This window comes from Cynocephalus volans, chromosome 1 (assembly GCF_027409185.1).
Source record: "Cynocephalus volans isolate mCynVol1 chromosome 1, mCynVol1.pri, whole genome shotgun sequence".
Taxonomy (NCBI): Eukaryota; Metazoa; Chordata; class Mammalia; order Dermoptera; family Cynocephalidae; genus Cynocephalus; species Cynocephalus volans.
Genome location: NC_084460.1, coordinates 119,436,435 through 119,448,374, shown reverse-complemented (window position 1 = coordinate 119,448,374; position 11,940 = coordinate 119,436,435). Strand labels below are relative to the sequence as shown.

General features: G+C 50.7%; 1 protein-coding gene across 1 annotated transcript; it reads right to left on the bottom strand.

Moving 5' to 3' along the window:
* Positions 1-2,208: 2,208 nt before the first annotated feature.
* Positions 2,209-11,674, bottom strand: ZDHHC19 (zinc finger DHHC-type palmitoyltransferase 19). The gene is given in 8 exon segments (XM_063087659.1): positions 2,209-2,283; positions 2,286-2,382; positions 2,728-2,813; positions 8,926-9,031; positions 9,445-9,617; positions 10,358-10,497; positions 11,049-11,170; positions 11,529-11,674. Coding segments are annotated over 8 exon segments (945 nt in total).
* Between the last annotated feature and the right edge of the window lie 266 nt (positions 11,675-11,940).

The following is an 11,940-nucleotide window of genomic DNA, read 5'->3' as shown; positions in this document are numbered from 1 at the left end:
GTCTAGCAATCTGGAGACATCCTGCATCATAGGTCACCCACCTCCAGAGGCTGGGCGGAAAGAAGGGGCTGGCCTGACACCCCCGAGGATGAGCTCATACCCCAACACACAAGAACGTGTGTGCACACACAGACATGAACACCTCCATAGGCCCAGAGGGAGTGTTCCTCTGAACCCTGTGGTGACATCCTTCCCTCTTCATCTTCATCACACACCCTGATTTCACCTGGATACAGGGTGGCAGGAAGCAAACAATGTGGTTAGTGCCCATCCTGACACTTCAGGGTGCAGAATCATATGAGGCACTTGATAAAAAATTAAGATTCCTGCCCTCTCCCCACCCTGAGGTTCTGTGTCAGTGGTCTGGGGGCCCAGGTAATTCTGAGCTGGTGGTCCTTGGAGAAACACCGGGTTGTCTGTCAGCTGTCTGGCTGAGAAAATAAGCATGATCCTACAGGCTGCATTCATTGCGTCCCAACCGTGTACCAGTTGTTTTGCATGAAACACTTCATCTTCGGATAACCTTCCAGGAAGGTGACATTATTCCCAGTCCCAAGGTCGCACTCTTGGCCACTAGCAGAGCCAGTTTCATGTGCTCTAGCCCCCTCTTGGCCTGCAGACTCGCAGGGCATGGAACCACCCTAGGGAAAGGACCAGAATTAGCATCTGACTCCCATCTGAGGGAGGGACCAGGGTAAGAGATGGCTCTCACGTACGCAGGGCTGGACTGTGATGAACACCCCCACCCCACCACTTCCCCGGTTGAGGCAACCAGGAGGGGGAGCCCGCTCCCAGGCTGAGGGCCAGCCCAACCCACTCAGGAGGCTCTAGTGCAGCAGAGCTGGACTGGGCCAGGCTTGGCGAATTCCCAGGCAGCGGGCGCCCCCTACAGCCAGACGGGGCGCGGTAGGGCGGAGCGGGGTCTTTCTCCAGCACTGACTTCCTGACATTGGTGGGTTTTCTCTTCCATCATCTCCAGCACCCGCCGGGAGGTGGGCCAGATCGGCCATTGCGGTCATTACTGTTGCCCCATTTGAAAGATGAGAGATATGTTAAGTGCCTTGCCCAACGTCACAGAGCCAGGCATGCTGGGTCCTGAGCTTAGGTCTCCAGGGATTCTGGCTCTTCCCTCCCAGGTCTCTGTCCCAGCCCCTCAAAGCTCCGCCACATCCCCAGGACAGACACGCGCACCCAGGGCAGCTGCAGAAGGGAGGCGGAGTATTTATTGAGCCTTGGAGGTCTCGGCACTCCCGCCAGGGGAGTGGGCAAGGACCGGGCACAAAGAGGCCTCCACGCGGGGCTCAGGGGGTGAGGTTCAGGGACAGGTGCTCCTGGCATCGCCGGGTGCGAAGGGGCGAGAGAAAGGCCGAGCCTCGTCTGGGGGCCTCCCGCCGCAGGGGCAGCACTGGGCCGGCGTGGAGCTAAACACAGAGAGGGAGTGTGAGGCTCTCCCCAAGCCCCCTGTCTCTCTCGAGGCAGGGCAAAGGGAGTGAGCTGGTACCACGGAATGTCACTGCAAGCGCCCTGGGAGGTGAGGGGGGCTGTGGGTTACCCACCCCTACTTCACTCCTAATGTTCCACTTCCATATGTTTCATATGAGGCTTCCAGTAAAAATCTCCTTTAAATAAAGGAATCCTTCCCAGAACATTATAAATCACTTCACTAGGGCCGGCCCGTGGCTCACTCGGGAGAGTGCGGTGCTGATAACACCAAGGCCCCGGGTTCGGATCCCATATAGGGATGGCCGGTTAGCTCACTGGCTGAGCGTGGTGCTGACAACACCAAGCCAAGGGTGAAGATCCCCTTACCGGTCATCTTAAAAAAAATAAAAAATAAAAATAAAAATAAATAAATAAATAAATCACTTCACTAGTCTCAGTCCTCTTTAATAGCTGGGGAAACTGAGGCCAAAAAAGGGTAAGTGACTGGCCCAAGGCCAACCTGCAAGTTAGTGGTGTAGTCTTTTCTCTTTGTATCTCCAGGGGCTACTGGAAGTATTCCGGGGGTCTGTGACCCTACTTTCAACACCCCTTCAGGTCTATAACCCCCTTCCCCAAGCTCTGAATGCTCCAGTTTCAGGGCCAGCCCAACATCAGGGGCTTCCCCCAACGCCTGTACAGCCCACAGACACCCCTCTCCCAACATATGCGTGCACACGCGCACACACATACACACACACTCTTCTCACCTCCTGGAGAGCTGCAGCCTCACCACTCCCTGGGGGACCCTTCCCTGGCTTGTAGACACCCAGAGGTTGGGGCTGGGGGCCAGGGAGGGCTGGGGCACTGAGAGCGGAGGGGCAGGTTGGGGAGTGCAGGCTCGGCATGGGTACCCATTCAGGTCCCACCATACTCTGCAGCCAGATAGCTTCAGACATGTACCTGGAGAGCAACAGGCCAGATGCAAGAGGTCACTGCCCTCCCTGGCTTGGTCCCCCTCCCCCCCTCAGCTTGGGGAGCACACAGCTCAGGTCTCGGAGCTGAGGCCAGTCTCATCCAGGCTGCAGTGCACCTCTACCCCATTTCCTGGGCAAGAACCCACAGAGGCAAGGAAGTGGAGATGCCTCAATGGACTCCCACAGTGTCCTGGAGAAAACCCCAAAGGAACAGGAACAGTGAGTGTAAGGGCCTGGGAGTTGTGGTAAGGGGCCAGGGGAGAAGACCCAGCTTCACCCCACCCCACCAGCCCCACAGTCCACCACTTGGGCCTCTGGCTTGCCGACTCACTTGGGTCCCAGCGGTGCACAAATTGTTAAGTACCAGTTGTTGGCACAGCCCTGGTCGAAGGGGTTGTATCTCTGAAGGTATGTGCACTGGATGGGGATGGGAACAGGAAGAGGATCTCAGAACCAGCAGGACTGGGCAGGTCATCCCCCAGTGACCCTCCCTGAGCCAGTCAGCTCTTCCAGGGCCCAGCCAAAGGCTGCAGCAAGACTCCAAGGGCAGGGAAGAGTGAACTGAGGCCTTTTCCCTTCCTGGGCTCCCAGCTGGAGCAGCCTCTCCCAACCCACTTCTGAGCAGCTCTTCCAGACAAATGCTGACACTGTACTCACCTCTCCTGCCTTCTCAGAAATCTCCTATCACCTTGTCCCCATCTTTGCAGCATGCTCCCCTGCTCTGTCTCCACTGGCCACACACATCCTCCTGCTACCTCCTTCCAGATACACTTTCAGATCTTCTTTTTGCTGCTGAACAACTCTGAAGACTGTTCTACCACCCCCTACCACTTCTCCACTTTCCCACCTCCCTTTTTTTCCTCAACTTGTGCCTTCACTGAATTTCACTGTATGGAAGGGCAGTGTATGGGGGGTCCAATCATATTTTCCTAATCAAAATCACATGGGCCAGGAAAATCTGGGCTGAAGGCCTTGAGCACACAATGCAGTAAAGATAAAGCCCAAAGGTCAAGTCCTCCCTGGACACTCTTGACCAGATTCTCCTCCTTCTGTCTCCACCTCCCCCTCCACCCATCTGCCTCGCTCCCCTCCTGAGCCTCCTCTTTTCCTCCCCAGGGCAGGCCAAGCCGCACTCCAACTTCAAAAGCCTTAGCTATAGAATGCTTTGTCACAACTGAAGTGGTCCAGCAGCACCTCCGCTCACCACCAGCTCCCCGGTGCCCCATGCCCCTGTCACAAAGACTTAGACCTTCAACACCAAAAGGAACGAGGACTCCCTGCAGAGCATCTGACACCTGAGGAAGGCAAAGTCAGAACAGCTCCGGAATGTCCCACTGTTGTCAAAAAGCAACACTAACAATTGTGCTATTTGAGGTTCTGTCCGCTTTAAGGTGTTTAGAACATTTAAAAGAAATTGGTATTCTACTAATGATTTTAATTAAGTGTTTTTAAGAGTTTGACTAAATTTTCAGAATTTTAAATTTAGAGAAATAAATTTAGATTTATTAGATGTATATGAAGTATAGAAAAGGGTTGATTGTCTATAAGATATCGAAAATACTTAAAGGAATGAAAATTGTTTTTAAAAATTCATAAGAACTGACCGATCAATTTGAGTACCTTCCTCTCCCGACACAGACCCCTCTCAGACACAAGTGGAATCCAACAGCTCCGAAGCACTCAGACTGTCCTCGCTACTGGACCCAGACCTGGGGCGCCTGCTCTAATTCTGCATCTCAAATGCCCTCGCACTCCACAGGACCAAAGACAAAGGTTCATCTTCTTGCTTCATCTCCTTCCCAGCTCCCTGCTGTCTCTCCTCTCCCGCTTCTCCCGCAGGGATCAGGGCATTGGGCTTCTCTCTCTCTTTCTTTCCTTCTCTTCCAAAGTGCTATTGATTCATTTGCTTGTTGGTTCACGCATTCATTCAAAAGTATTTGAGGGCCTCAAGAATGTTCCAGGCACCATGCTGGGGATTGAGGATACACTGCAAACAACACGGCCAGCCTTAACTTACAAGGCGGAGAAGGCAGCTGCAACACAGGGCCCAAAGTGGTGTGGGGAATGGCCAGGGCAGCACAGAGAGGGGGTCGAGTGAGGACAGCAGGTGGCTGGCCAAGATGCCAAGGTACAGGCAGAGGGTCAGTACCCAGGAAGCACAGACAGCTGTGCCCTGAGAGGTGAGGAGGGGCCGCTTCAGGTGCATTCAGTTTCAGAGGAGCCATGTGCAGTTCAGAAAGAGTCATCTGGGGCCGGCCCGTGGCTCACTCGGGAGAGTGCGGTGCTGGTAACACCAAGGCCACGGGTTCGGATCCCATATAGGGATGGCCGGTTCGCTCAGTGGCTGAGCGTGGTGCTGACAACACCAAGACAAGGGTTAAGATCCCCTTACCGGTCATCTTTAAAAAAAAAAAAAAAAAAAAAAAAAAAAAAGAAAGAGTCATCTGAGGACTGTCTGCTGGCTTTGGCCAGTTGGTGAGAGCAGCATCAGTGTGACAGAGAGGACAGGGGCTGGGCTGAAGTGGGCTGAGGAATAAGAGGAACAGAGCTAGTGAGCACAGCCATCTCTTTCAGGACATAGGGCTGTTCTGGAGAGGACAGTACAACAGGTGGAGTGGAGGCCTGTGACGTTAAGAGAGGGTTTTGCCTTGCTTTTAAGATGAGAAACACATGAACATATGTAAATGATGGGAGGGAATGGTAACCACAACAACTTTTAGGGCACTTACTTATAAAGGCCACTATTCTATGTATCTTACATAAACTAACCCATGCTGCCCCCTTTCACAGATGTGGCAACAGAGTCACCAGGTGGCTAAGTAACAGACCCAAAATCTCCCTGCTGGTATGTTGTGGAGCTGTAACTTGAACTTATATGGTCTGGCTCTAGAGCCCTTGCTATCAGCCACTAAGCTAGTGACCCTACGGGGAGGTGGGGCAGAGGATGGAGGTAGAAGGGGAATGGAAGTGGGAGCGTGTAAACAATGCTTGAGATGGGTCCTGGTGAATCACAGAGTGCAGACCTCGTTTAGGTCCCTTGAGGCTGCAGATACTAGATTGGGTGGGCCTCATTCTAGGCAGAGGAGGGAGGGCAGGTCTATGACCTGACATTGGTCTGGAAAAACCACAGGATATGGGAAGGGAGAGTGCTGCCCAAGAGAGGCTGGAGAGAGAAGCCATGTAGAGCACAGGGGGCTGATGAGTAAGGGCTGAGCAGAGGAGTCACAGGAGGGAGGGGAACCAAATATGGGCATGGTGGAGTAATTGAATGGTGACTGAAAGGATGGGGAGGGGGGTGGGCAGAGAGGGCTCTTCTGTCCTTTCAGCTGTCTCAATGTCTGAAGCCCCTCTCTTGTCGATGTTGCCTGCCAGTCTTCCCAAAATAGCCTTTAGACAAGTCATTGTCCTGCTGAAGGAATCCCATGGCAAGGATGTTCACTCTTACCACTCCTACTCAACCCTGTGCTGGAGGTCCAAGACAGTGCAATAAGAAGAGAAAAAGAAAAAGAAATAAACCCATACATATTGAAAAGGAAGAAATGAAACTGTCCTTATTCACAGATGACATGATTTTTCTATGTAAAATCAACAAAAAAAAGCTATTAAACTAATAAGTGAGTCTAGCAAAATTGCAGGATTCAAGATGAATATACAAAAATCCATTGTATTTTCTTAGAATAATGAACAAACACAAATTGAAATTTAAAAAACACATTTACAATAGCATCAGAAAGTGTGAAATATTTAGAAATAAATCTAACAAGATAGATGCAAGATCTATATACTGAAAATAATGATGAAAGACATTCTAAGTAAATGGAGAGGTATACCATGTTCATGGGTTCAAAAACTCAACCTTGTTAAAATAGCAATTCTCCCAAACAGACCTATAGGTTCAAAGCAATCCCAATGAAAATCCCAGCAGATTTTTTGTAGAAATTGACAAACTTATTCGAAAATGTATATGGAAAATCCAAGGAACTAGAATAGTCAAAAGTACTTTTAAAAAGAACAAAATTAAAGAATTCACATTACCTGATTTCAAGACTTACTATAAAGAAACACTAATCATAACAGTATGGTATTGGTGAAAAAAGAGTCTAGAGATACATTCACTTATATATGGTCAACTGATTTTTTACAAATGTGCAAAGGCAACTCAGTGGAAGAATAGCCTTTTCAAGAAATGGTGCAGGAACAACCCACATGCAAAAAAATAAATCTTGACCAACCTTACACCACATACAAAATTTAACCAAAAATGAATCACAGAACTAAACATAAAACTAAAACTATAAAACTTCTACAGAAAAACACATGAATGAATCTTTGTGACCCTGCATTAGGCAAAGATTGTTAATTACGACACCAAAAGCATGACCCCAAAAAGAAAAAAATTGATAAATTGTACTTCATCAATATTAAAAAATTCTGGCTGGCCGGTTCGCTTAGTTGGTTGGAACACAGCCTTGTGACACCAAGGTCAGGTGTTTGAATCCCCATACTGGCCAGCCACCAAAAAAATAAAAAAAGAAAGAAAGAAAAACCCTCAAATAAAAAAAAACCCAACTTTTTTGAATGGGCAAAAGATTGGAACAGATACTTCGCCAAAAATATACAGATGGCAAATAAGAACATGAAAAGATGCACAACATCATTAGTCATTAGGAAAATACAAATTGAACCCACAAGGAGATACCACTACACATTTATTAGATGTCTAAAATAAAAAAATTAAAAAATAAAAAATAAGTCTGGCCAGTTTTCAGTTGGCTAGAGTGCAGCCTTATAACACTGAGGTCACAAGTTTGGATCCCCATAGCAGTCACCAAAAAAAATAAAAAAAGAAGAAAATTTTTTTAAATGAACAATAAAAAAAAAAAAGAAGAAACCTGACAATATCAAATGCTGGTTAGGATGCACAGCAACTGGAATTCTTACACATTGCTGGTGGGAATGCAAAATGATACAGCTATTCTGGAAGACCAGTTTGGCAGTTTCTTATAAAATAAAGCATACAGTTACCATATGCCCCAGCAATGCCACTCTGAAGTATTTACCCAAGAGAAATGCAAACTTATGTTCACATGCTTGAACACCAATGTTTATAGAGGCTTTATTTATAACTGCCAAAAAATAGAAACAACACGAACATCTTTTGATTGGTGAATGGATAAATAATCTGTGGTACATCCATACAATGCGATGCTAATAAAAAAGGAATAAACTACTAATATGAGCAACGACATGAATGAATCTCAAATTCATTATGCTAAGTGAAGAAGCCAGACTCAAAAGGCAATGATTACATTTACATGAAATCCTGGAAAAGGAAATACTGTAAAGACAGAAATCAGATCAGTGGTTGCTAGGGGCTACAGGTAGAGAGAAGAAATTGACTATAAAAGACAAGAGGGAATTTTCCGGGGTGATGGAACTGTTCTAAATCTTGATTATGGTGGTGCTTGTAGGACTGTATCCATTTGTCAAAACTCCTAACTGTACACTAAAAAAGGGTGAATTTTAGGGCCGGCCCGTGGCTCACTCGGGAGAATGCGGTGCTGATAACACCAAGGCCACGGTTCGGATCCCTATATAGGGATGGCCGGTTTGCTCACTGGCTGAGCGTGGTGCTGACAACACCAAGTCAAGGGTTAAGGTCCCCTTACCGGTCATCTTTTTAAAAAAAGAAGAAAAAAAAAAGAAAGAAAAAGAAAAGAAGGAAGGAAGGAAGGAAGGAAGGAAGGAAGGAAGGAAGGAAGGAAGGAAGGAAGGAAGGAAGGAAGGAAGAATTTTACTGTGCGTAAATTATTCCTCAATATTTCTGACCTCAGAAAATCCTACCATGGCTCCCAGGTTTTCACTGCGTCACGACTTAATTCTTCACTTGACGTTCTGGGCATTTTTAATGTGGCCAACGCCAAGCAGTCAAATTGATTGCCCATGCCACCTTCTGCTCCAGTAAGAATTGTTTCTTCACCATCCTATCAACATTCCATAGACTTTCAAGCATCCCTGCTTTTTTGCAAAGGTGTGCCCCTCACCTGCAATGCCTTCCTCCTCTGTCTTCTGCCCCTCCAGAACCACTAAGTGGCATGTTCTACTCTACAGTGCTGTGCTCCCTGAACTCTCAATTCCTTCTCTGAGTCTGTGCTACACAACTTATCACCGGCCCCTCTCTCAGAGTGTTCACCGGCATCTGGCGGGTGTGACTCTGATTTCAGGTTTCTTATCAACACAAGTGCAGGATGGAGCCTTACTCACCTCTGTGCCCATCCCTCAAAATAACACAGGCGGCCTAGCACACAGTAGGCTCTTGATGCCCTGCGCCCAGGAGGGAGAGTGAACACCGAACGCCAGCAAGAGGCGAGATTGGAGCTGCACCTTAAGAGCTGGAAGGAGTAATGAGGTACCACGGGGAGGGGCAGGTCCTCAGGGCCAAGGGCAGTGGAGAAAGTGCCGAGTCTCGGAGGTGCAAGGTGATTACCCACAGCCCCGTATCCCGGCGCCTGCGCTCGGCCGAACGTACCTTGCCCTCGTGGGAGCGCTCGGCCGCGCTCACTGACACGGCCTGGATCACCAGCAGCAGCAAGAGCGGCACCAGGAAGCCTACGGCGATTCCAGCCACCAGGATGCTGCTCTAGGGCTAAGGAGGGCGCCCCCAGAACGTCCCTCTGTGCCCCCGCCCCCTGGCGCCCGACTCCGCCCACACCAAGCCCCGCCCACCCACTCCCCTCTCTCCACCATTAGTCCAGCCCACCCACGCAGAAACCTTACCCCCCCAGAGCTGTCCCTCTGCCCGTCCAGGTCCCTGTTCCACCTTTAGCACCCCACTCCGTGACCCCGCTAGGTTCTTAACTCTCCCCAGCTCCTCCTAGCTCCACTCATCTCCCTGACCTCACCCACCTTCCCCCCGTCCCAGTCTGATCCTCTCAAGATGTTTCTCCCGTTAGCCTCGCCCACCATTAGCTCCACCCTCCTAGACCCCGCCCCTCGTCCGTCCCCGCCCCCCTGCTCCCCGTATGGACCCGAGGGCCTGTGCGGATACACCGAGGCCTTGTTCATGGAGAATGGCAGGTGGGCCGTGCGCAACAGGAAGATTATGCAGGTGACCAGCACGGCACCAGAGTAGAGGCATAGGGACAGGACGAGCAGCATGAAGAAGCGGAAGTTGCGGTGACCGATGCAATTATTGACCCACTTGCAGTGGTGATCAAAGTCCTGGGCCACAGGGAATGGGGGGCCTCCATCACCTCCCAAATCCTGAGGCCATCCCCCTGCTCTCAAGGCCACGTGCCCTTAGCCCCGAGCACTAGTTCCTACCCCCAGGAAGAAAGAGAGCCACAGTCCCTAAGGCTGTCATTTCCGTTGTTAGAGCACTGTTAGGGCTCTGTGGCTCATAAGGTCACCTGTCAAGAGGCCTTTAGAAATAAGGTCTGCCTGGTCTTCTGTGAGACACATCCTAGTATAACTTTGGGCAGGACATAGAATATCTCTGGGCCTTTACTTTCTCATCTATTAGATGAGGACCCCCTTGCCCAGCCAGTCTCCTGCACTTGTAAACCTGTGCAGGTTGTGCACAGGAGACAGATGAGCACTCAGAATGCAGGAGACCCTCCAACTTGGACATCCAGAGGCGGGCAGACAAAGCTCCCAGACCAGACCTGCAGCCAGCCAGAGGCTATCTAGTGACAGTGAGCTTGGGGGTGGGACAGGGGATGCCTTTCCTCCCGGTGGCCTAAGACCCAGTATAGATGTGGATGTCCCATGCATGTCAGCACCTATGCAGGCAAGGGCCAGCCTCCCAGGACAGATGCTGGCACGGAAGCGGTGACCTGCATGAGGGAGTTACTGCCACCCTTGGACTTTAGCAGTCCTGGAAGATGATTTCATGTCCACCCCTGGCCCCAGTCAGGTACTGGGGGTTGGGGGACAGGTGGGCAGGCAAGAGGGGCACTCACCTCCACGCAGATGTTGCACCAGGGGCAGTGGTGGGTCCGGGGTGGGCGGTGGAAGCAGCACTTTTCACACCACTGCAGGCGGAAGGCCCTGTGGTTTACCCACACCACATACACCATCATGGGGTCCTGCTCGACAGAGCCTGGAATGAGAAAAGGATTGGGCAGCAGCAGGGGCCCTTCCATCACTCTGCTGCTCGGGTGCAGCCCCATACTATGACTGGTCACAAGGAAGGGTGGGGAAGAGGTGGGCAGGGGAATCCCTGTCCCCACTGAGCAAGCTGACCAAGCTCGGAGAGGCTGGCAGTGAAAGGGAAGGTGGGTTTCCAGCCAGAGGAGTTCTATATAGATCTCAGGCCTCTGAAACAATGATTGATAGTTTAAGTCATGCACACAATGGAAAGGAGGAGGAGCAAGCTGAGTAGTCTAGAAGAGTCTGCCAGCCTCTCTTCCTACCCTGCCCGGCCCTCCCTTCCAAGGCAACTGGAAAACCTCCAGAATTCTGTTTTTCCACACCTCGGTGGCTTGGGAAATGAAGTGCCAGGGACAGAGCAAAGAGGATGGGAGGGGGGGCTAAGGGAGGGGAGGTAAGGTGAAGGGGTCCTGAGGCCAGAGGAGGAGTCCTTTAGGAATCATCTCAGCAGACACCAGCCCTTAGGTTGCCACCTCTTCTACTGAGGATCTGAGGCCTCACCTTGATGTAAGATTCCAGGGTCTGAGAAGTTGAGTGAAACGAGACTGAAGAAGGTAAGGATAAAGAGGGGGCCTGTGATGATGGGAAAGGCCCACTCGCCGTTCTGAGCCAGCCACCTGCAACTGAGACCAGAGCCAGACTTAGTCCTGATTTGGGATGGCACAAAGCTCCCCCCAGGGCCTGGTTCAGCTGGGTCAGGACTCACAGACCTTAAAGGCAGCTCTAAATATCCAGGCTAGTGACAGACCCATAAAGTCTCCACCAAATGTCATCAACATTACTAGCCACCTGCAGCTCCCCAAATGCACCAGGCACTCTGGGCCTCTGTGCCTTTGTACATTTGGTTCTCTCTGCCTAGAATATCCTCCTTTCCCTGACCTCTGGCCCCCTCTTCTGCACTCCCCTGCCTCTGTGCTATCATTATCTGTTTTCCGTTTTGCCTTTTTGTAAGCAATCTGATGGCTCGCGTGGGAGACTTACGGGAATGCGAAGAAGTAACCACTGAAAATGACCAGCAACACAACATTGAGGGCAGCGAACAGGCTCGGGAGGATCCAGGGAAATGGGACCTGAGGTGGGGGTGGAGTCTCCTTCATGAGGGGCATGGCATCCTTTAAGAGTGACATGGCTGGGCCTTTCGTGCCCTGAGGAGAGATCAGTGCCACCAGGCTCCCTCTCCCCTGCTGGCTCCCAGAGCCCTATGGCCCAAGCGGCCTTGGAAGCCACAGTCTAGGATGGAAGGAAAGAAGTCCCAGTGTGACATCACAGAGGCTGAGGAATGGGAGCTGGGTTCTTCAGCAGAACTGTCTGCAGCCTACTCTGGCTGCTTGCAGTGACTGACACTGCTAACAGCAAACCTACCTTACCCCTACACGTACTGGGGACTGAGAGA